This window comes from Melozone crissalis, unplaced genomic scaffold (assembly GCF_028551555.1).
Source record: "Melozone crissalis strain CALT ecotype California unplaced genomic scaffold, PUWL_Pcris_2 ptg000023l_1, whole genome shotgun sequence".
In the NCBI taxonomy this organism is placed as follows: Eukaryota; Metazoa; Chordata; class Aves; order Passeriformes; family Passerellidae; genus Melozone; species Melozone crissalis.
This window is the reverse complement of record NW_026535801.1, coordinates 6,449,127-6,472,933: the sequence shown is the minus strand read 5'-3', so window position 1 is coordinate 6,472,933 and position 23,807 is coordinate 6,449,127. Positions and strand designations below refer to the sequence as shown.

The 23,807-nt window shown below is 41.9% G+C and overlaps 1 protein-coding gene across 1 annotated transcript in view; it reads right to left on the bottom strand.

The window, feature by feature from the left end:
• Positions 1 to 1,605: 1,605 nt before the first annotated feature.
• The window catches only part of BARD1 (BRCA1 associated RING domain 1), a 42,250-nt gene continuing 20,048 nt past the window's right edge, over positions 1,606 to 23,807 (bottom strand). Inside the window, exons 5-11 of the mRNA XM_054278292.1 lie at positions 23,586 to 23,666; positions 21,495 to 21,667; positions 14,479 to 14,587; positions 12,878 to 13,013; positions 11,772 to 11,864; positions 2,717 to 2,814; positions 1,606 to 2,048 (exon numbers count right to left, since the gene is read on the bottom strand). Of these exons, the coding sequence (XP_054134267.1) occupies positions 1,659 to 2,048; positions 2,717 to 2,814; positions 11,772 to 11,864; positions 12,878 to 13,013; positions 14,479 to 14,587; positions 21,495 to 21,667; positions 23,586 to 23,666 (1,080 nt within the window). The 3' untranslated portion in view covers positions 1,606 to 1,658. The remainder of the gene's footprint in view (positions 2,049 to 2,716; positions 2,815 to 11,771; positions 11,865 to 12,877; positions 13,014 to 14,478; positions 14,588 to 21,494; positions 21,668 to 23,585; positions 23,667 to 23,807) is intronic.

Sequence of the window (23,807 nt, the reverse complement as noted above, 5' to 3'; positions counted from 1 at the left end):
ACAGAGCAATATTACTGATGGGTCGAATTTCTTCCTGATACAGGGCAGAAAAGGTCCATTCCTAAGAATTTTGCAGAGATTCACTGCTACTTTTGCAAAGAACACTGCATTAGGTGTATTGATGTGCTATGAAATGCCAAGGTAAAATGTGCTATAACTGTTAAGACAAATGCCCAAGCCCACACAGTATTGACTGGGTACCTCATTCTCTGTCAGTGTTCATCTGCACAAAACCCCAAACCACATTAATCCCATGGGCTGCTCCACTTATTAATGAGCCCTGCTTTTAGTGAACAGCAATGACTCAGTCTAACACAAGTGATAAGATTAAGATACTCCAGCTACTCAAATCTAGCAGATGCTATTGAAAACTGTACCTGCTCTACCTGCTGTGAACAGTTCTAATGGTTCTACAGGGCACAGGACCTCCAGCAGCAATGGAAACAGAGACCAGCTCTCCTCCTCTGCAAAAACAGCTCTTGGTGTGACACACCATCTTCACAGCTGTACTGAGCTCACAGAAAAGTGTTTTCATCTACCTGTTGAGATATGTATGGGATATGCACTTATTCTGCAGTCAAGCTCATGCAACAGATGCTCCAAACTTAATGCACACAAAAAAGTTTCATTATTACAAACAATACAAAAACAAACACACAAAGCTCGTGTACTAGCCCACAACCATCATTCTTATTGTGTATCATTCCAGGACACCATTCCTCAATTACAATTTCACAAGCTAAGATACAAAACATTACATAAGAGCACAGAATGAGGGCACAAGATTCTGACAATAACTTAAGAGCCATTATGAGAAATATTGTAACAAATAGGAAATAATCAAACATTCATCCAGTGTAGCCAGCTGTTTAGGGACAATGGTGCAAAGTGAAGCAATACTTTTGTGATCACTGTTTTGTTCTTTTTCTTTCTTATGAGGGCAGCCATCCAAATCTACAAAAAATATTTACTATAATAATTAAATAAGTACCTCAATGCTTAAAAGCCTTCAGAAAATAGAACTGAATTCTAGTTACATGTTTACAAGCATGAATGAGGGCAGAAGTGAGTAAAGCATGAATCTTTTTATAAAGAATTAAATTTTAGACCAAGATATTTAAATACAGTGTTCTCAAAAGTGTCTGCTTCCAGATGAATTCATGTCATTTATTTAACTCTGATTTCCACAAGACTTATCCCATGCCAAGAATTTACAGCAAAATTCAATTGTAAGAAGTTATAATAAATGTCACCTGACTTGTCTGCACAGGTTCAAATGCATTTAGTCCTTTTTTTTTTTTTTGAATACAATTTCTGGCCTGGGAAATTCTGATAATTACAGCAGATCCTTATCAATGGATGGTAAACACAACATAAATGGAGTCAAGCTCAATTGCCTACAAAGGGCTGGTACAAATCAAGAAAGCAAAAGGTTTCATTTTGCAAAATCCCAGTTAGGAAATGTCAGTGATTATTTATTAAGCATTTATTAAGTTCAATGTAAAAATAAAGCATATTAAATAAGGCAAGGCACATTTTCAATCCTTTCCTCCATTGTATGTTCATTTACTCCAGCATAGCAGTCACCTTAGTAACTCACTGAAATGCTCAAAGCTCCCCTGAATCCAAACCAGAAATCCCAGCTTCAGAGCAGCCTTTCAGAGCGTCCCAGCTGCCCCAGACTGAGCCCATTTTAAAGCCTTGCTGCTGTTTGATATTCCCTTCACAGGCAGGAGCTGAAATGACATCACACAGTCTATGAGCCAGCTGGAGGGGGCCATCCACACCTTGCCCTGCCGGATTTTCTGCGGCTGGAACTTGGAAGCCCCGTCATAGATGACATAGTGAGTGCAGAGCCTCTGGTCAGAGGTGGGCTCTGCGTGGTAGGACACTGTGTTGATGGTCTGGGTCACGTCACTGTCTGGTTTGGGCTGCCTAACCAGCACCTGGCCACCTGCTGCTTTCACCAGCTCCAGCAGGTCACTCTTCTGGTGCTGTTTGAAAGATCCCATAAAATAGAAGTAGCATCCATCAAATAACTTAGGCAGCTGTGTGGAAGAAAAAAGAAACAAGCATGAATACAGGACTTCACAACAAAAAAGTGGAAAGGAAAACGCAGAGCATGCTAAACCCCTACAATTTATAAGTAGAACAGTAACTTAACGTGCAAGGTTCTCAGGGTAAGAATGCAGCCAAGAAAAGCTTGTTTATGTGGTAAATTCTTGCTGCTGTTTAAATACTTTCCAACACAACAGGGTTTGAACTATGAGTTAGGAGTATTTACAGCTACTGTTACAATGCAGTTAGTAAATCCTACAGTGTAATCCAGCAAACAACCAGCAGTGAACCCAGTTAAATGTAAAAAAGGTCCTAAATGGGAATAAATAGTAATAAAACCATTTTTCTTTCAGAACTATGTGCTAAAGCTGAGCAGAGAAGACCAAAGCACATCACCTCCTGTCCCATCAGGTGTGATACTACAGAGAGTGCAACACAGTGTTTCCCTGACAAGGTTACAGCAACATCTCCACTAATGGAGAAAAATGACAGCTTTATGGGTGTTCACGGCTCTCTGGATCACCTTGCACATAATCAAATTTCCTGTCCAAGAGCACATTAAAGTTTTACATCCCCTGCACCTCTGTGTGGCAAAGGGCAGAGCTGCCCAGCCCCAGGTCATTAACCCAGGCTGTGTGGAACACTAAATTTAACCCACCAGCTGCTCCCGGTTGAGCCGCCCGCGCCGGGGGCCACCTTGCACCTCGTACTTCTCCTCTTGTTCTCGAGCTGAGCTCTGCAGGCAGGCTTGCACCCCTGCAAAAACCACAAAAGGGAGGCAGAATTAGACACCCCAAGCTTTGAGAGAGGCTTGCATGTCGTTTTAGGGACTAAAACGTGTCTAAGATAAAAGTATTACAACGCAAGACATCACATTTGGTGTGCTTTAGCAATTTGCTTTTTAAAGCCCGAAAAAATTTACAACAGTGCCTGCAAGATGCAAGTGAGATGGTGAGAAGTAATATCACACTAAAATCAGTGCTATAAACACCAGGAATTATTAGTGCTTCCTCTTATCCTCCAAAGGTCAAGCACTTAATGTCAAATGTCAAACTGCTGATCACTGGGAGCTCAAAGGCAGTGCGAGGAGCCAGCACGGCACTTATGGAATGGACACAACTGCCTGATAAAGAGCAATTACAAGGCAAGCACAAAGCTGCTCCTGAGCAGCCACGGCCTCAAATTACAAATCAGATGGGATTTCAAGGTCTCCAGGATCAGCACAAACTGGAGATTTATGCTGGGGTTTAACAGTGGCATTCGTTTCTGTTAGCACTGCTGCATAATGAGATTGTCTTTTAGAGTCAACATGTTTTTACCTTGTTTTAAGGGCAGTTATTTTTTCCAATGGAGAAAGCACTGATGGTAATGCATTGCTAACGTCCATAAAATGTACTGCCTGACCTCACTCCGGGGAGAGGAATTGCTGTGGTCACCCATTCAAGGATGGAACATTTTGCCTGCATGTACATTGCAGCCATTAATAAGAATTACCCAGGAAAAAGTTTGCAAAGCTGATTTTGCAAAGGGTTCCACGAGGATTTACAATGTGGCCAAGGTTGTAACTTTTATAGCACCTCACTCCTTCCACCGTGTTTCTAATTCAGGCAACTTCTTTGCACCAGGAAAATAGGAAACCCACAGTATATAAAAACTATAAACTGAACCAAATCAAAGAACTGTGGAGGGTTGGCCCTAAAAAGACAGAAAGCCCAAGGCTATGAAGAGAAATATCACTGACAAAGGCACTTGGATGCCATGGCAGGAAGAAGACAACGGACAGGAATATCTAATCTGGAGAGATCTTGAAAGAAGCTCGCAGTAATTTGCTGTCAGTTCATACAAATTCACAAAATGCAATAGGAATTCACATTTTAGGTAGAAGCCCTTCAATGTGCTTACATCAAAAAAGATAAACCTCTACAGAAAATTGCAACTGGCTGAACACTGCAGCAAATATCTGCCTCCCTGTGCAAGTATCAGATTGATTATTTGCACTTGTTCATTCCTTCAAGGAAAATTAACGTGAGCTAGAAGGGCAAACCTAGTCATGGATTTTCCAGAAAGGCAACTTACATATTCATTATTGATAACAGCAATGAATACTGATAACTTAATTTCAGTACTCATAACTCAGAAATAAATCTAAAAGCTATTTCACATTTTATTTATTTATTTTAAATCACCACAATTCAACAAGACTTCCTGTGTCAATGTGCCTCTAACTTACACTGCTGTTCCTTCCCTCCAAGGAAATACAGATATTAATGGGTGCCACTTACCATAAAGGGAGAACTCTCATCTCATCTTAAGAATAGAACTGTCCATTCATTAAGAGCATGTTTTATTTCAATCCACCATCAAAAGCTGGATTTCAAGGACTTTCACTACAGAGATGAGGTTTTTATACAATAAGTGCATCACAAATTGAGCATCCAGTGCCAGCATCAGTAAATGAAGCAAATGGGATACAAAAGTAACAAAAGATTGAATGAATACAAAAGACTACAATGTCTTTTTGAACTGCTGCTTGCCTGGAAAAAAAACAGATGAAGTCAGGGAAGTGACTCATGTCAGTGAAGAGCTGATGTCACAGAAAGCAAAATCTTGTGTCTTGCCTACACACATCAGTCCATTTCACAGTGCCAGCTCCTGTGAGGAGCTGAAAGCCTCAGAGTTCCTTGTCACACCTGATTACAATCCCCCAAGAGGGCCACAAGAGAGACCCATCCACCTGTATCCTGCTCTCTCTGTGCCCACAAGAACCACCAGGCACAGATCTGTTTCCTGCAGAAACTGGAGACATGCAAACAGCCAAGTGTCTGCATGAGCATCATTCTCATTAACTGCAACTTTTCTTTCCCAGCTAGAAACTGGCCAGATCTGTGTCTTAACAGGTTTGTGACACAAAGGATGTGATTTCCAAATAGCATAAAGAGCCAAGAGCACAAATTCAGTGCCCAGGTATCTTCCTTCATTATAACTATTTCAAGAGGCAACAGCTAGGTCTACATACACACACCTTCATGGAGCAAAAAAAAAAAACCTCTGGGGTTTTTTTTGGTGATGGAAAACCAGTACATTTTCAATTATTGAACATATTTTCCATACAAGATCTAGAAGAATTTCCTCTGACATATGAGTGTCACAGGTTTTGAGAAAGGTGCTTACAACACTGAGGGGAACAGTCAAGGATTATTTATCCATGAAGGAAGAATTCCTGACTAGAAGAAGGAAAGCAAATAATGTAAGTGATGGAGACCAGTATGGCCTTTAACTGCAGATTTTGTTCAGACTAATTTGTTGCCAAGTGGCCCTTTCTTCACAATGACTCCTGCATGCTACAGAGTTTGTATTAAAGAACTGAAGAAGCCAAATATCAGAACAAAAAAAGAAACAAAAGAGAAATATGCCCTGGTTCTCATATTTGAGATAAAATGACAGAGGGCTCAAGCTGTTTTTATACCTAATTCCATATTAATTTATCTAAACAAAAGGTTCTTCTCCTGTTCTTTTTTACCCCCTCTCCACAAAAAACTCGCTTCTAGATCTCTAAATCTCCATTATCATTTTCAGGAGCAGTGAATCCTGTTGGATGCAATAACCCAAGTGAGCCTCTCAAGACAGAACAACCAGCTCTGGCTGTGTTATGGTGTCACTTGGAAGCAGCAGGAATGTGCAAGTTTTACCTTTCTTCCAGGAGACTGTAGGACCAACCACAAGATGATCTTGTGCTAAAAACAAAAATATCCCAATTTCACACTTGAGAGTAGGGATGCAAACAGAAGGTTGCAGCACACTGCAGACCCTTCCAGCCTGTTGGGGTTTTTTGTTGTTGTTTTTTTGTTTGTTTTACTTGCTAGAGATTTTCTTTTCTGTAAAAACTGAGTGCTAAGTGGACTCCATTCAGTATAGGCCAGGTCTTTTCCTTCAGTAGGCATTACTGCTAACATGTATAAATGGCTAGATAACAAGACAGTTCCATTTTAATGGTCTCTTCATACAACTCAGTATCATCCTGATTAGGACATATAAAAGGAGATAAAACTCCATACTTTACTCACAGAGATATCTATCAGTCTGCTACTTTTACAGGAACTTTTCCAGAAGCTCTTTTGACCTTACATCACTTAAGTCAAAATAAATAGTAAGTAGATAGTAGATTCTTGTTTGAATCTTGATGATTTCAAACAAGAGCCATGTTTAACTGACTCCCCAAACTCCTGAGATCAGACTCTCATTTCTTTAGCACTCTCACTGAAGAGCCACCAGTGAGAACGTGATGCCAAGGCACTGGTCACATGAATGGACTGAAAAAATTGCTATTACCCTAATTTAAAAATGACCAGGATGCCATCTCTCTTGTGAAACTGAGATGGACACCTTGAGTACTTATGCAAAAAATGTTCAAAACAGGACTGAATCTCAGAAGAAGGACAAGGACAGCCCTAAAAAGGTTTCTGAAAATGGAAGGGAACCTTAGATTTTGAGAAGACACCTGTAATTTTAGGAGGAAGCAGAGATCAGGCTTGTGCTGTTTTCTGCCACACATTCACAGTCTGTGCATTCTTAACCAGCAGGCCTGACTAAAAATCCAATCAGTTCTGTTCTAACATAGGATTATCCAACTTGCACAGGGTCTCAGCCATTCTTGATCTATTCCTTAACACTACAGCCAGTAAGAGCTGTGGACCATCTAAGTTTGAGGCTGTTCAGGTTTATCCTTGCTCTTGGAGAGAAGAGGGTGATGATTACAGCTAGGTGTTAATGGCCCTTTAGTTTAACCTCAGTAGCTGCATCAATCACCCATGAAGGACAAGACTTGTGTGAGTGCAAGTGGGATTTTAATGCCCATGGAGCAGAGCAGAGCTGCCCTGCAGTGTGCAAGCCCTGCTGGATAAAGCTGGCCTGACACAACACCACTGTGGGGCCAGATCCCATGAGCACAGGGATCCTGCAGAGTTCTGCCCTGGAAATACAGAGCATCACAAGCTCCAGAGCCTCCTAAAGAGTTGGTTTCACACCTGCAAGTTTTAGGTATAAACAAGGCAATTTCTACAAAATTTTAGCACAACCCAAGCCTGCACTGAAGTCCCTAGAAAACATGGCAGGAAGAAGTTTTAGCTTAATGCATCCACATTTGGCACACAGAGCACTGCTCATTTTCTCCCCTGACTAACAAGATCAGTAAAGCATCACTACCTGCACTGATCCTGATTACCTCACTGAGCAGCTGCCCCTGCCTTCTCACCTTTGAGGTCTAAGGAGGCTAACAGGTTGCCCACTCTAATTGACCTTTGATACAAGTGCAGCTGCTAGCACTGGAAATAAAAGAACTCATTATTTGCAAAATTTAACATCAGAGCCCTCTAATCCTTATTCATGTAAGTCTTATTGGTTTGTAATGAAACTAACTGCATCAGCAAAAACAATTTGATGAGAATGAAATACAAAAAAAAACCTGGTTGCCCAGAACAAGTTGTAATCACCCACAGATACCCAAGGGTATCTCTCAGTAACTCAATTAGCCTTAGTGGAGTTGTGTTGGATTTGCATTAATAAGGCAAAGAGCAGGGGTTAGTCCCAAAAATCTCTTAGAATGGCTAAAAGTAATTTAGGAATACATGATAGCAACAAAGAAGATGAAATACTACACATCCAAGATCTAGTAGAGAGTGCACCTGATACTTCCTTAGCTCAGACTGCAATAGGTTTTACAACTTACATGCAGATTGAGTAAAGCCTGGTGGGATTTTTTTACCTAGAAATCTGGATTGAGAGAAAGCTTTAGGGGAATCTGGCATGGCTGCCTTCAATTTGTTTTCATAAACAGCCATTACTGGCCTCTGCTACAGCAAAGAATTTTCACACTGCCTCTTATATGCTCATAAACTGACTTCAGACACACAGATTTCCATGGAGTGAGGTAGAGATCTCACTGGTGAACCAAGAGCAGTCTGTTTGCTCATCACATGCAAATGACACAAGATCTGCAGAGACTGAAGTGCATCTGCTTTAAGAATGGTAGCTTGCAAGTGAATCCAGGTGGTATTTATTCAACAGCGTGGAACAGGTGCTTAGAAGTCCTGAAACATTCCCAGCAGCTGGGAGCATGTGATTTTAAAATTATTCCTTCACTTGGAGCCCCAGGAGTTCCACTTTCTTTGGAAAGAAACATTGCTGGCTACAGCTGATTTCTAGTGATCAAAGTGACTGGAGGTAGCCCTTCCTAAGGTCAGGTTAAATTTAAATTCCCCCAGGAGTGTTCATCCTCTGGATTCCATCACAGGCTTTTTAATGAGTGAGGTTGTATTTCCTATCATCTTCCTTGATGCCTTGTTTTCTTCAAACCAGAAGCCAGCTAAAACAAAGGACTCCACAAATATGGAAAACTGAGTATCTGGGTGGCACACAAAAGAGGGAGCTTTGGAAACACCAAGGTTTCCTTTTCTTCTAGACCTTATTTCAGACCAATCCACCTCCAATCTCTGCAGACACCACACTGAAGATATTCTCACTTCCATTTTCTCCTCTGCAAACCCCAGCAGCTTCACTGTGTAAAGCTGTGAGTTCCTTCCCAGCAGGTGCAGGCACTGAGGGAGTGCAGAAGTTCAGTCCCTGCTGGTTTGAAGCACTGCCCTCAGCTGCACACCGCATACAAGCAGAACCTGCACTTGGGAGTGTTCTAAAGCCTCTCAGGGCTAAGAGTCCTTTTGTAGGAGGCTGCTGAAGGAAGTTTCCAAGTACAGAAAGAGCATGAAGCTCCAGTGATCAAAAGTTTTGGGTGTTTCAAGGAGGGAGGGCTTTGCTGAGAATCAGCCAGTCACCTAAAAGATGTCCAGCCTGAGGAGCAGTCAGCTCAAGCAGCTTTGCACTCCTCTGCTCTAACAGCCTAAACAAGGATGGGCATAGAATATTCAGAAAGATGTTTTCACCTTGAAATGTCAGTCATGCAGTCCCCCAGCTCTTCCAGTCAACTCCCTGTTGTTGTGAGTCCTTACAGGAAAAGCAGTTTTTTCTGCCTCCTTATAATGATCAGAACTAAATCACTGCTGCTGCTTTCAGGTAAGCAGAGCAGGGGAAGGAATGAGCAATCAGATGCTTAGAATTCTGCCAGACACTTCTCTGCCAGGACTGACACAAGCTTGTTTCAATGCATATCATTACTGAGATAATTTTTCATTCCCTGCTTTAACAGATGACAATAACTTAAAGAAAAAAAAAACAAGCTGAAAAGCTATTAAAGACTTCTGCTGGTTTTAATTACACTGTTCTATGCTGCACATAAAGCTTAGAGGAAATACAGTGCTGCTTGAATCTTTGTCTCAGCCCACTTGCCGAAGGATAATGACTGGCCACTTCGTGCCCTATTACCATCCCTGAAATAATAAAGGCCATAAAATAATGAAACCAGTGAAAGATATGGCCAAGGGCAAGGAGCACTGTGGCCACACTGCCTCAATTCAATTCTGTGCTGCCTTGCAAGCGGATGCACTGCTGACAGTGTGCTGTGTACAGAAAAGGTGGCAAAGCAAGTGGTAACATCAAATTGTTCTGCAGTGAAGATCTAATATTGCTCAGTGGTGACATCCTTTCATTTTAATCTCCCCCCTGAAGACAAAAACTGGGGATACATACTTAAATCTTGGCTCTCCAACAGCTCAAACCCTGCTGGAACATTCCACATTACCTCTCTACCAATGTGAATGGATGCTGGATCTGTGAGCATGGACACATGGAAACAGGAGTATCACAGAATCACCAAGAGAAGGAAACTGCTTTTTATGTTACTGCTGTAACACAAGAGTTAACATAAAGAAACTCTCAAATAAAATACTGTTTTGCAAGCTTCTGATGTTTTTTAAGAAGAGGTATAATGTGGAAGCTATAAATATAATTTTAGGGGTAGCAGTCAAATGCAGCTTACCTGGTAGTAAAAAAAAATTCAAGCACTCCCTTATGCATAGTCAGCATTTCATTAAGTGCCTCACTGAGCTTTGTTTTTTCAAATATTTTAGTGAATTTTTTCAACATGAATTCACTTTAAGTGAACAGCTTAGAACAGTGAACCATAAACAACTTATATTTATTATATAACCAGGAAATGCACATACTTTTGGAAGTTTATTTGCATCACATTTAAGGAAACTTATCCAAATAGAAGTCAAAAAGCCACGATAAATGGAAAATGGAAAGGAAAAGCAAGGACCTCTTTTTCCTAGACAAATGTTCCATCAGCAGGAGTCCCATTATTTGTTATAACAATCTTTAACTTGTAATGACTCTGAAGAAGACTGATAACAGACTGGTGGGAACAGATGGAGTGGTGCTGTTAATTATAGGCACTTAGCTGCATCAGACCCCATGAGTTATTGCTAACATTTCCCACTAGGGAGGAGAATCACTTGCTTTTAAGTAGTATGTTGCTTACTAAGCTGGGAGCATTAGCAGCCAGGATTGTATTAATCAGTACCAACAACATAAAATAAAACTCAACTGTGAAAAAAACCCACAAAAATACTCCCTGAACAACCCCTGGACTATATAATATTTTTTTTTCTTTTCCAGTTGCCTCTAAATATGAAAGTTCTTCATGAAGATTTAAATTCAGGTCTCACTAATGAAATCTCCCTACCATTCAGAAGTTTTCCAAGCATCTGAGTAGCAGGAAGATGAAGTGAAATGAAATAAAGGAAGCACATAGGATAGAATGTATGCAAACTTTCTGGGCTGAGTGAAGGCAAGGACCTGTCAAAGAATTCACCACAGAAACAGGGTTTTCAGTCTTGGGAAAAAAAGCATGGAACAAACTCTCTGGAAGCCAAATGAACACCCTGAGTCCAGTGTCCAACCTGATGCTGTGCTTTAGTTTGCAGCTTCTGAGGCATTGCACGGTGTTTTCATAAACATTAGTGTCCAGGCCATTACAGAATCCTTATGTTCTGATATTTAGTCACACAGTAGAAAACTGGAATGAAATCTGTCTAAGTTTTCCATGGCCAATTAACTCATTTGTAGTGTACTTATTAGCTAAAGGGACTTAGCCATAAAGGTCAAGGGGAAGAAGATGGGTTTTGCAACTACTGTGAAAGCAGATATTAAGAAATACATCAGAATAAATAAATAAACTCAAAATTTAGGGTTTAAGTCCACAGAACAGCTGTATAAAAAGCATGCACTGTACAAACACAAATCACAGACTGCATGAAACATGACTTGCATGCTAACTTGGGATGGAAGTTCCAACCTCCAACAGATCTGAGCTTGTATGTGAACAGAAGCTCACTTCCCACAGGCCTTGAGCACATATCCCAAGCAAGCCAAAGTCTCCTCTCAATTTCCATGCAAACTGCTCATAACAAATCCTGGAATTCAATAAAACCCTTCCTTCTCTCCCAGGGTGTCTTGCATAATGTTCCAAATCAGTCTTAATGTGGCAATGAAAAAATTCACTCCCCACTGATACTTAGGCTATGATCTCTTCAACACACCTAATGATGAAATGCACTCTTACCAAGGAAGTAGTAATTACATTTAATCAAATATATTCAAGTAAATTTCTAGTCATTCCTGAGAATTAAAACAATGCCTTGCACTTTGTGTCAAGACAGCACTGATATTAGGGCAGTTGTTGAAAAATAAAAGTTTCTTTGGAGTTCCATCTACAATTTCTCCTTAAAAACCCCAAGGAATGCCACATATTTAATACTCACATTCAAACTTGAGGACCCAACATCCACTCAGAACAGCCATCATGCACTTGACAGTGGTTGGCATTGGAACATCAGGGATAACAAGATGAGTTACTAGGAGAGAGATTACATCAGTAAAACTAAAAGCACAGAAAAATCAGAACCATGCCTGGCTGAAAAGCAATCAATCATTATTTAAAGAATAAGCAGACTATAATAATTTATCAGTACTCTTTCCAGCACAAGGAGATGATTTTTGAGACTATGATCTGAGTTAGTAGGAGAGCTATTAGAGATTTTGTGGGCTTCAACATACACTTGCTGTGAAAAAGGGAACTCATAGTTTTATAGTTCTACACTAACACTTGAATCTTCAGATGAGGCTCCAGTTTATAGGACAGCATTTTTTTTTCAATCCTTTTAGAGTTATATTTAACTCTGACAGGAATCTTACTGAGGGATCTCACTGCTTTAATACAAAGCTAACAGAACTCCACTCAACATTCTGGAATAGTAATCCAGAAGTGAAAGATGGCAGGGGGAAACTACCTTAGAATTTTGTTCACAAGCACTCCAAAGAAAAACTGACAGGAGGGATTAAAGATAATATTCCTGTCCTCAATGAGGGGAAAAGAACTCCACCAAACGCCATAATTTGGGTTCACCAATCTTTATGAAGAACAAAATCTGAAGGAAGGCAGCATGCGAGAAGATATGTAAACTTTCAGTCAATGCCGTGCCCTTCTCTCAAGGCTCACTTCTCCCCAAGGCTCACTTCTGGAGAGTAAAAACTTTACAGGATGTCTCACAAGCAGACACCTTAAAGTTGGTAAAAGGGGTGTAAAGAGAAGAGGCCTCTGAGGAGACTCTGGGATTTTAAATAACAGACAATAAACTGCCAAACTGTGGCTCCCCCTGAAACCTGCTGCCTTGATAGCCACACAAGCTTTATTATGTGTTTACATGCAAAACACACCATCAGTCCAGTGCAGCTACAGCTCAGGGGTTTCAGAAAGTGCCCTTCCCAGCAGTGATAAAAAGCCTCTTGCAGGTAGTGCCTTAAACCATGAAGTGCAGGACTGCAGTTACTTGTATTTGAACAGAGACATTTCAACAAGACTCCTTACCTCTGCTGTTAAATTCAGTGCACCTCTGGGCCTTCAGGACTGCTGCTAATTTGTTCAGCAATTTCTGCTGCTCTACACTAAGATTGCTCCCCAGTATACCAAGGGGTCCATTTCTTGGCTGGCTGGAGCTCAGCACCTGCATGAACACAAAATTCTGCAATCAGCTCAATATTTGGGAACATAAAGAAAGCAACTTACTTACTGGGCAGCTTTCTTTTTCAAGAGTAAGCATTTTGAAACAATTCATGGCAAGCTTAGTGGACAGGGCCCATGAATAAATGTCCATGTAACAAATCAGCTCCACATTAGAGATACTTCATTAAGCTTATGCAAGGTACCAAACCATGGATCAGTTTTTCCTCCCTTGCCCTCTCTGGTGCTTTTCAAAGACACTGGGGGGCACAAACAGAGCTGGCTGAACACTGTGTAAACAGCCTGGCAGACTGCAGTGTTTAAAGAGAATAAAAATCCCAATTAAGTAGTAAAACCTCCTACTTTTAGCAAAGTATTACCATATTATTGAGTAACATATATCATTAATATCTGCACTTCCTTTTAGTAGAAGTCCCTAATACTTTACCCTGTAAACAACCAATGCTGAAGTGGGATTTTAGATGTGGGTAGTATTAATGTACAGTAAGAGAAGCTTTAGGATACTGCAGCTCCTGGATTTTCCTAAACACTCCAGATTCCATGGCACAGACAGACCTTTGAGATCCAGTTACCCCACAGCCTCAGGCTCTGGAACAAGTCATCCATGTGAGCACACACTCACCCCAAAGCAAATGCAAATACCAAAATGGTTAATTTGGCACAGAAGAGCTACATCTTACATCTGCTGCAGGTGGAAGGAACAGCCACATCAGTCCTGGTTTAGCAGCAACAGTTTACTTAAGGCCACTGGGTACTTTGTGACCTCAATGAGGAGGGATCTTTGCAGGCTGTTTGGGCTGGAGTAGACATGGGCTGCTTCTATCAGCCAGGTCAGCTTAATCCTCCTCCACTGGGAAGCACAAAGCATTTCATAATGCAGCCATTTGTTAGGTCTGAACACCTGATTCTTGTTACAAGTCCTGGGAAGTCTTTGTCCAAAGGAGGAGAAAAACAAAAACCCCAGCACAATCTCCCAAAAGCTATTTTCTAGTGCTGAGCTGATATTTCCATTGCTGGACAAAGGATGACAGTGGAACAGCCTTTTAAAGGCACACAAAAAGCACCTGGAACAAAGGCTGCTGCTGTTTGCAGACAGTTTGGAAAGCAGAACCAATTTAGATATGCAGAAAAACAACATCAACAGCAAAGTTCAAGCACTGATACTTGAGGAATAACACAGGCTCGTTCTCCTGTAATAAAACCACATGACAAGAAACATCTTTTGTCTTCCCACATAAAGCTGTAACACAGAACTTCATAGCTTGTCAGTGTTCCCCACACATACTAGAAACACTGTCCAAGACAGCTCCCAGCCTATTTTAAACCTCCCTGTAAAGGAGGTGATGTACTGTACTCACATCCGAGCCTTCAATATTTAAAGGAAGAACTCACAGCTTGTTGTTCTGTTAAAAAGCAAAACACAAAAACAAACCTACACAGACATTTACCTCAGAGGGCTGGGTGAGTGAAAGTGATTCATTCTCCACTGGTAACATGAGCAGAGATTTCATCTTTTTGCTTTCTGCGTAGTCCACAGGCCGCAGACCAAATATATTACTGGCAAAACAAGCACAGATGGGTTTAAGTAAATAAAATGTGACTTGATTCTTAACTAACCAGGCATATTAGCTGGGTAGCTTTCCCTCCCACTTTCTTATTAATATGTAATTTCAGCTAAAAGCACAAAGCTTCAAGTAAGAATTGCATCCAAGACAGATGGATACTGAATTACAAGCTGTTGCATTCGGCTGAGGAGTAAGGGATGCTCAGAGCAGAATGTTCAGTTAAATAAACCACAGCCCCTGTTAAACTGTCTCAAGATGCACTTTGATATCATTTGCAAGACCCAGAAATTTCAGCTTTAATCTTTCATTGCAGTCATAGAACCAAGAAATGTATTTTTGGCTTATCCATTTGCCATAAAAGACATGTCAGAAGACTCTCCATAGCGTATTAAACACGGGAGCTTGATGTGGTAGTGCTTTTACGGGAAAAGCTATCTGCTTCCTACTTGGGAACCACAGCTCCCCTGCACTTCCAGCTCTGAGTGTGCATCTCATTTTCCCTCAGTGTACTGTTCCACAGAACACATCAGAGCCAATTCAGTCAGATTTTAGTTGGTTTGCCAATTTTGTTCAAAGCTATTGATTGCAGGTGGCACCTCATAGTTATTAGCTGTGCTTCCAGACTGATTTCCTCTTTTAGCACTCCTCAGACAGAGGTGATTGCTATAAACACATCAAACTCAGCCATGGCTTCAATTTCTTCTCCACACAACTTTGCTGCTGCAGGACAGCAGTGAGGGGAGGAAAGCCTGAAATTGCAGAACAGGTATCACTGCCACTAGCAAACAGGAGCCTCTGCCAGCACTCTGGGGAAATATTCTGCCTGCTTTGCCCTTTGTGAGAATCATGGCTGCTGCAGCTGATCCTCTGCTGCCCACCTCACACAGCTCTGGCTCTCCAAAGGCACAATGAGAGCTCATTATGGAGGGGAAGCTTGTCATGAGAACAAAGCCCTGACTCAGTGTCTGAAACCTGGCAAGCTTAGTCATCAAACAATGAAACATTCAGAGAGGTCACAGGACCACTGCAGCTTTGAAGAGCTCTCTCTTGGCCCCACATTTCTGTGCAGCAGGAATCCAGGAAGCTTTACAGGGAATTCCACGGAAGGCCATAACCCAATCCAGCCCAAAGAGCAGCTCAAATTATTAAGTCTCCACTCTGACTTAACTAGGAGGCTTTGGCCAGTGCTGAGCTGAAAGATAAGTCTGATCTCAGCACCCTTCTGTAGCCCTGCTCACTAACACAGCCCCTGGGGAAAACAACAATCCACAAAAATCCCCCCCAGAAGAGCCCAGGATGGTGTTTTACACTATTACCAACCCCAAGCTCTTCTGTGCTACTAATGAGCACAGTGCAGGCATAATAGAAACTGTGCAGACTGAAAGATAATTGGTTAAATCTCTGCCCAGGCCTGGGAGTTGCAGCCCATTAAATATTGTCATGCTGTTCCTGCTTTGTCATGCATCATCAGGGTAGCTCTTGCCCTTTCCTTAAATAAGGCCAATATTCAACTCAAACTGCTGCAAGATAAAGCTCCTTTGAACAATGCATCCAGGGAGGGGGAGAAATGCATATAAATATCATCAAACACCCCCCAAATCACCTTTAGACTAGCTGGCTGACCTTCCACTGTGAGCTAAGCAGAGGGAGGAATCCCTGCATGTCAGTAGCACAGATTTGGGAGTGCTTTTCCCTCCAAAAGCACAGTAAGGCTCTTGACTGTTGGAAAAAACTCATAAATGCTTACCATAGAAAGAAAAACCTCATCAATGTTTACTCTAGAAAGAAAACCCTCATCAATGTTTACCATTAAAAAGACATACACCACCCCAGTTAAATATAGAACATTTTTTGCCAATTGAACTATACAAACACAAGCTCCAGCTCCTCCTTCTGTATTCACTTACAATTTTCTGCTAAAGTTTTATGCTTGTTTTAGTTGCTTCTTACACTAGAGTGTTGTGACATGCTGTCCCATCATTATTCAGCATTGAAGAATGAAGGGTTATTTACTGCATGTTAAGGTGGCATAGTTAAATTGTGACAAGTTTTAGAGCTGAGGTCTGAAAAAGGAACACCAGCACAAGAAATGGTTTAAGAGTTTAGAATATTTGCAACTAAACAGATTGTTGAGCTTAAAGAGAGTGTGAAAGTGTAGCTGAAACAGGAGAAAAGAGGGTTTACATAATCAAAAGCAATACAAGGAACACATCCTAACAACAGATTTTCAAGTAGGATAGTGTTGTAAATTACTTTTCAAAGAGAAAGGAAGAAAACTACATTTGTACTTTTTTAGTAAGGCAGGGGAATGGGGAGCAGAAGCTTTAGGGAAATGGTGCTCACATCCATCTTGATCCAACCCATCTGAACAAGGGAAATCATCCACCTTGTTCTAAGATGAATTGCTACCCAATATTCAAAACCAAATTAGACATGCACATTACATCCACCCTAACACACAAACAGTGTTTTCAGAAATACCAATAACTCTGTGTGCTCCTCCTACAAATCTGGGGTTGTTGGGAATGGCTCCAGTGCACATGATGAGTTCCACGCTCAGCAGGAAGACACAATTGTTTCTGCTGGAGAGAAATTACTGAGGTGTCCAAGCTGGAATACAAGGTCCCCAAGGCATCCCTCTTTCTACCAGAAGGCAAGTGGCCTTTCTGGAAGTTTTTTTTTAAGCATTCCAGAGTCAAGTGTACATTTGGGTGCAAGCAGCCTCCTGTTAGCCAGTCATCAAGGTACTAATAATCAGTAGGGGGCTTCTACAGCTGGAACAAATCCAATCCCACAGCAGGATGGCTGTGCTGAAAACAAAGAGCAGCCCAGGGAGGAGCAACTCAACCAAATCTGAGTATGACTTTCCATGAAATGACATAATACTTTGTAATTCTTTCTAATCAGGGCTTTTAAGCTGCTCCACAAACCAAGTTTTGTCCCAGCCCTACAGAAGAGTTCAGCAGTGAATAGAAATCCTGCAGCCAGGTCTCAGTGCACTACACACCAGCTCCCACATGGAAATCTGACTGGCTCAGGGCTCTCCAGGCAGCACCTGGATTTTGAAAATGTGGTAAACAGAAACCTTTCCTGACCCTGACAGAGGGAAGAAAACCTCATCTGTGTAGCCAGAAAGACCATCTGAGATATCCAAACAGAGCCAGGAATTTAATTAACCTACTGTCAGCAGGAAGCTCAGCACACTGTCTTGCACTTGGGCAGCAAAGACCTGCACTATCCTGACTCAGAATAAGGAGACAAAATGGTATCAGTGCCATGGGTCTAATGCCTCCTGGAATGACTGCAGGTTATAATCATTTTTGTCCCTGTGCCATTCATAATTGAGGACCACGGTCTTCACCTTAGCATTCCCACAGGTTTGTTCAGAGTCACACTCACAACCACTACACCTAAAAACCAGAGCAAGTTGACAGCTTCTGCTAATGCTAAACTTAGTGTGCATGAAGAACTGGAAAGACAGCCCATTTGAGTGAAAGCATTTAGGAAGTACTGTGAAATTGCAAATGCACAGATCTAATTTTTCAAATCACTTGGCTTGCTGTGAAGCAAAGAAAGAAGAATTCAAGCATGTTGAAAAAAGCCATAAAAATAAAAATTAGTTATGTGTAGGAGATTAACGTAAAAAAATTAACAGGACCAGTAGGACAATTAATAGGTCCACTGGTCCATATAATATTTTTCATTTGTAGTTTGTGTCTCTCCCAGACAGTGAAAACTTCAATGAAGTTGTGGACAACTGAAGTGCCATGACTATTAAATTTCATTGATTTCAAAAAAGAAATTTTGCCAAGGAATAAGAAATCTCAGGATTAATTTAAGCCCTCATCTGTTCTCACTTGGTCCAAAAGATATGTGGCTGCTTCCTGTTATATAGAGCTATTTCTTAATGCACTACAAGTTAACATGAAAGGAGAAAAACACAGCCTGAAAGGCCCTTGGAATGTGCCCACTGGATGGGTTTATGAATATCTGACATCCAAATCTGAAATGGCAAAGCCTCAGCTCTCTGGATAGGGCTGTACCTCACCCACTGAGGTTTCCCAGATAAATCCTACATCCCTCCACAGACCAGTGTGTCTTACCTGCCTTTGGAGCTGCTGTCAGTCATTCTTGCACACCTTTAAAATCAATTTCACCTGGCACAACTGAGCATCATGCTAAATTTCCAAACTACTGCTCTAAGCAGGCTGTTGGATGCAAGCTCTGTTTTTGTTCCAGTAGATTAACTCTTCAACACACAAGGGACATTAAGACACCAAACTGAGTTAATTCTACTGTTAAGACAGCAGCAAGACATCAGTCACTCCTGGGAGGTTTCATGCTATATATTTCATGGTGTCCCAAGTAACATTTGAATGCATTTGTCATGTTCACATTTTACTTAGTTTAGCTAAAGTAAAACACTTAAGTAACCACAGTGAACTAATCAAACTTTCCTGCCCGCTCCTGTGAGATAAAGAAGAATCACTTTATCCCACCACATTAAGGAGAGACCTCTCCTTGGCTGAAAGTTAATTCATTGTGAGTCTGGAGAGCCTATAAAAGGACTAGAAAGGGTTTTATACACCAAAGAGAAAAAAAAAGTGAACTAAAATTAGACCAATTTATCCATTTGACAAAATTGGTTTGGTGTATAGCTCACACACTGCACACCTCTAAAGTTAAGGCACTCCTCAAGAAAATACACCTTGGAGATGCAAACTCTATTCATCACTGCTTCAATTCTACTGTAAAGAACCTAAAATAATGTGAAGGTGAGCATTAAGTACAAAGAGACCAATTATAACTAGCCATAATGAAATAAACCGTAATTGCACCATTTGAAGTGATCAGCCTCTTCTCATCTCCTGTCTTCAGAACTGTGGCCAGCTGGTTTCAGAGATCTAGGAAAAAAGTCACTGAAGAAAAACAAGCTTCTTGTCAGATGTGACTCCATTATAAGGACACCTGCATTCACTAGGAAAAAAGAATTAACTAAACCTTCTAGATACAAGAATGTTCAAACCCCTTACCTAGCCAAATCCAACCACTGCCTCATTAGGACTACAACTGGCAGAGGCTGCAAAAATATCCTGTGAGATTTGCAAAGTCATGATCCAGGGGAAGATCACAGCACCATTCACTGCTGGAAGCCACTGGGGCACAGGAGGGAAGGGAGGCACGAGGCATTCCCAGGAATCTCAGACACACTGCTCTTGTTTCTGCTGTTTTTTGAAAGCATTTGGAAGGGGCCAGCAGAGCACGCCTCAACACTTGGTTTGTACATCTGTTTCTCTGTGGCTCTAACACTGTGTGTAAAAAATATGGGAGGGGAAACCCCAACCCCTCTCCATGCAACACACACAGTGGCATTTCAGCCAGAGAGCCTACAGAGGATCTGGAAGGCTCAGTTATTCCAGGAAGGATGGACAGGACTGAGTTTGTGCCACAGCACCCAGAAAAATCACACAAAGATTAATGGCAGCTACATTTGTTCTCAGAGATTTTAACTGAACATTATCTACATTCAGTGTAAAGTTAAAGCAGGGCTTAAGGTTTACATAAATCTCCCCTTCCCTGATTTAAAAGCTTCTGTTTCAACAGAGTCATGTTTGCTCACATATAATGAGCTGAAAGAGGTTCAGCTTGACCTCTGTTTGTGGGAGCACATGCAGCAGAGCTAACAGGAGCCCTGCAGAGTCCATGGCTGGCACTTGGAGCCTGGGCTGAGCAAAGCCAGCAGAGCTGAAACCCTGCCACAACCTCACAGCAAAGCTGTTGGCTGCACTCTCAAACACCAGACACACATGTGCCAAGTGTGACACAACCAGCTCCTCGTATTCAAGGGGCTTGAAAATCTCTGAAGCTGTCAGCTTTCCCAGGTGCACCAGTCCTTGCTGCTCAAGAACAAAGTGAAGATGAACAACTGATCCTTGTCTTACTTTTTCATGCTCAAGTCTTGAGTCAAAAGTCCTGTTGCTTTGTTTTGGCTTTGTCTTGTTGTTTTTTAAACTTTAATATATTCAAGTTTAGGACTTTATGAAAACCCTATGCTTTCCCACAAAGCACCTTAATTCTCTGAGCTTCAAAAGTGTGAATGTTGAAAGCTGAAGTGATTAAGCTGAACTTGTTTATACTTCTTCATATGGCTGCCACAGAAACTTCATCCTGTTGTGTTTCTATACACACACACCTATTGACAATTTGCACTGGACTCAAATTTATACACACAGGCCCTGGCACAACAACAATACAACCCCTAAAATTATGTAAGTGCCTGGAATGCTTACAGGGGTTATTCATACACTGAACATTCTTTACCACCTCCACTACACAAATGCCAAAATCTTCAGGAGACTTCACTGTATAGAAGAGTCAAGCGAAAATATTACTTAGCTTTTTTTTTTTTAATTAAAAGGTGTATCAAGGATTAGTGCTTTGATCCAGAAAGGCAAAAATGAAAATGCTCAAATCTCAGCCTGTCATTTGTGAAAACAGAAGAGACTGGAGCAAAATGCCTTCTGCTAGCAAGTAGTGTAGTAACAGTAAGAGACAAAAACCAGCTGTAGCAGTTCAAAACTCATCTAGCTCAGCATCTTGGAGCTGACAGCAGCTATAACAAGATGCCAACAGGAAAGTGTAAGATCAGGGTGAGCACATGTTGTTACTTTCCTCTCCAGTACTCCAGCTCTCTATGACTCAGGCACCCTCAGAAAAGCTTAGGACAAAGCCAAAAGGAAAGGCAACACCAACCTGGTACGCACAGCATTAACAGCACACACTGAACACCCACAAAGCACATTTATCACCAGCAGTGCTTCACATTCTCTAACACCCCCTGTGGGTGCTGCAGCAGGGGCTCAAGGCAGGAAGAGCCTGGGTGCAATGCCAGCACTCACACGGCGTGGCGGGAGGCGCCGTGCAGCAGCAGCAGCTCCACCACGGCCAGGTGGCCGTTCCTGGCGGCGTCGTGCAGCGGAGAGTCGTTCTGGTAGCCCGTGGTGTTCACCAGCGCCCGGTGCCGCAGCAGCAGCTCCACCACCTCCCTGTGCCCGTGGTTACACGCCTCGTGCTGCGGGGGAAACACACGGGGGCGCTGTGAGAGCCTGTCCCAACTCTCCCTCATTTGAGGGCCACCGAAGAGAAGCCCCCTCCTGTCTTCTCTGTGGGAGAAAGTTACACACGCCACGGGGCTCGAGACCTGAGCACAGTGCTAAGCTGTTGTTCACAAGTGTGTTTGCTGTATGCCACACTGAGCTACCTCTCGGCCTGGCTGGACTTCTCCTGAATTTTAGGTGGTCTCCCACAGAAGACCCTCACCTGTTTTACACCACCATGACAGACACAATGAGATGCAAGAAGCTTCTCCAACCCCTGTGTGAAAGGACCCCTCTCCTCCTTCCAAGGACTGGGACTGAAACCCCCAACCCAGGGGAGGTGTGTGGGGAGGCAAGTTAACAAAACCTAGATCTTTGCCTGCAGCTGTGACCACTGGCCCAAGAAGACAATGGCTCCTGCTTACTGCTGAGAGCATGGACTACCTGTTACAACTATTCTTTATTGCATCTGTATCCCCTCCCCCCTCACAATTTCCAAATAGAGTTATCATAATAAAAACCTCTGAGTTAGCTAGATTTTGAGATCTCCTTGACTATACTGGACCAAAGAACTTGGTCTCTACATTTGGTAGCTATATCCCCCTCTTTATCTTTTTCTCTCCCTTAATCCTTCTATTGCATTTTGCTGTGGTCACTCAATAAAGGTGCATTTGTTTTGATTATTACAGAAAATCCCCTGTGCCTTGTCAGGTTTTTTTGCACCCCGAGATCAAATCCACGAACTCCGTTCGTAAGGACTGATTGTGACAGGGACTCAGGTGAAGCAGAACCCACAGGGGCACTCCAGAAGCCATGGCAGCACTCCACAGATGACAGGGAAGATGATGCAAGAGTGCTGTGTCACATTCCTGACAGGAATTTACCTGGGAACCCAATGTGGGAATGCTCTTCACTCAGGGTCACCGAATGTGGTGGTGTCTGCAGGGGTCTCAGGATGAGGGAAGAGATGAGAATCTTGACTTCATGTTTCAGAAGGCTGATTTATTATTTTATGATTTATATTATATTAAAAGAAAATTATATACTAAAACTATACTAAAAGAATAGAAGAAGAGGATAGAGGAGGATAGAGGAGAAAGAAAAGAGGAGGGAGGAAAGAGGGGGAAGGAAAGAGGGGGAAGGGGAAATAAAATCTTGTGACTGACCAGACAATCCGAGCCAGCTGACTGTGATTGGCCATTAATTAAAAACAACCACATGAGACCAATCCCAGATCCACCTGTTGCATTCCACAGCAGCAGATAATCATTGGTTACAATTCCTTTCTGAGGTCTCTCAGCTTCTTGTGAGAAAAGATCTTAGCAAAAAAGATTTTTCATAAAATATGTCTGTGCCAGCCCAACACTGACAGAAAGCCCCGAGAAGAACTGAAAAAGGCCAACTGTGTGTGAGTTAGACCACAGGGAATGAACCCCTCCAGATTACAGGCTACCAGGAGTATTCTGCAGGAGAGGAAGAAGTCATGGTTGACAAGAACCTTTTGTTTATTTTCTGTAATTCAATCGAGCAATTTTTTCACGCCACTACTTGATGTATTTCCAAACCACTGAGGACATTAGGAACCCATTAAATGCAAGCATTGTTTTGAATTGGTAATTTTTGAGTTATCCCAGCTGTATTGTCTGCATTTGCAGAGTCACCAGCTGATCAATTTTGTGGCCTGCCCTACACCCCAGCAAAGGAGAATGACACCTGGGCAGGTCATGGCTGCTGATGAATTATTTTAACCTTGTTTATCATCACTCCTTCACTTTGCATAATTCTCTGTCACCTAAATGTGTGTGGAGGGAAGTAAAATATCAGAGAGGAAAGGAGGGATGAAGTGAAATGTGATTAGAAGACAGATGACAGAAAGAAGCCTTCAACACTCACCAGTGGTGTCCAGCCAGCATTATCTTTGACATTGGGATCTGCCCCGTTTTTCAGCAGCTCCTCCACAGCTGCCAAGTCACCCTACACAGGATAAAAAAAAACAGACTTATGAAAAAGTAATGAAGAAAACACATAGATACAAAACAATTATAAATTTAGCTGCAATAAAAATGTTATAATATAAGCCTTCCATGTAGATATTGTCAGGATAACAAAAGCTCA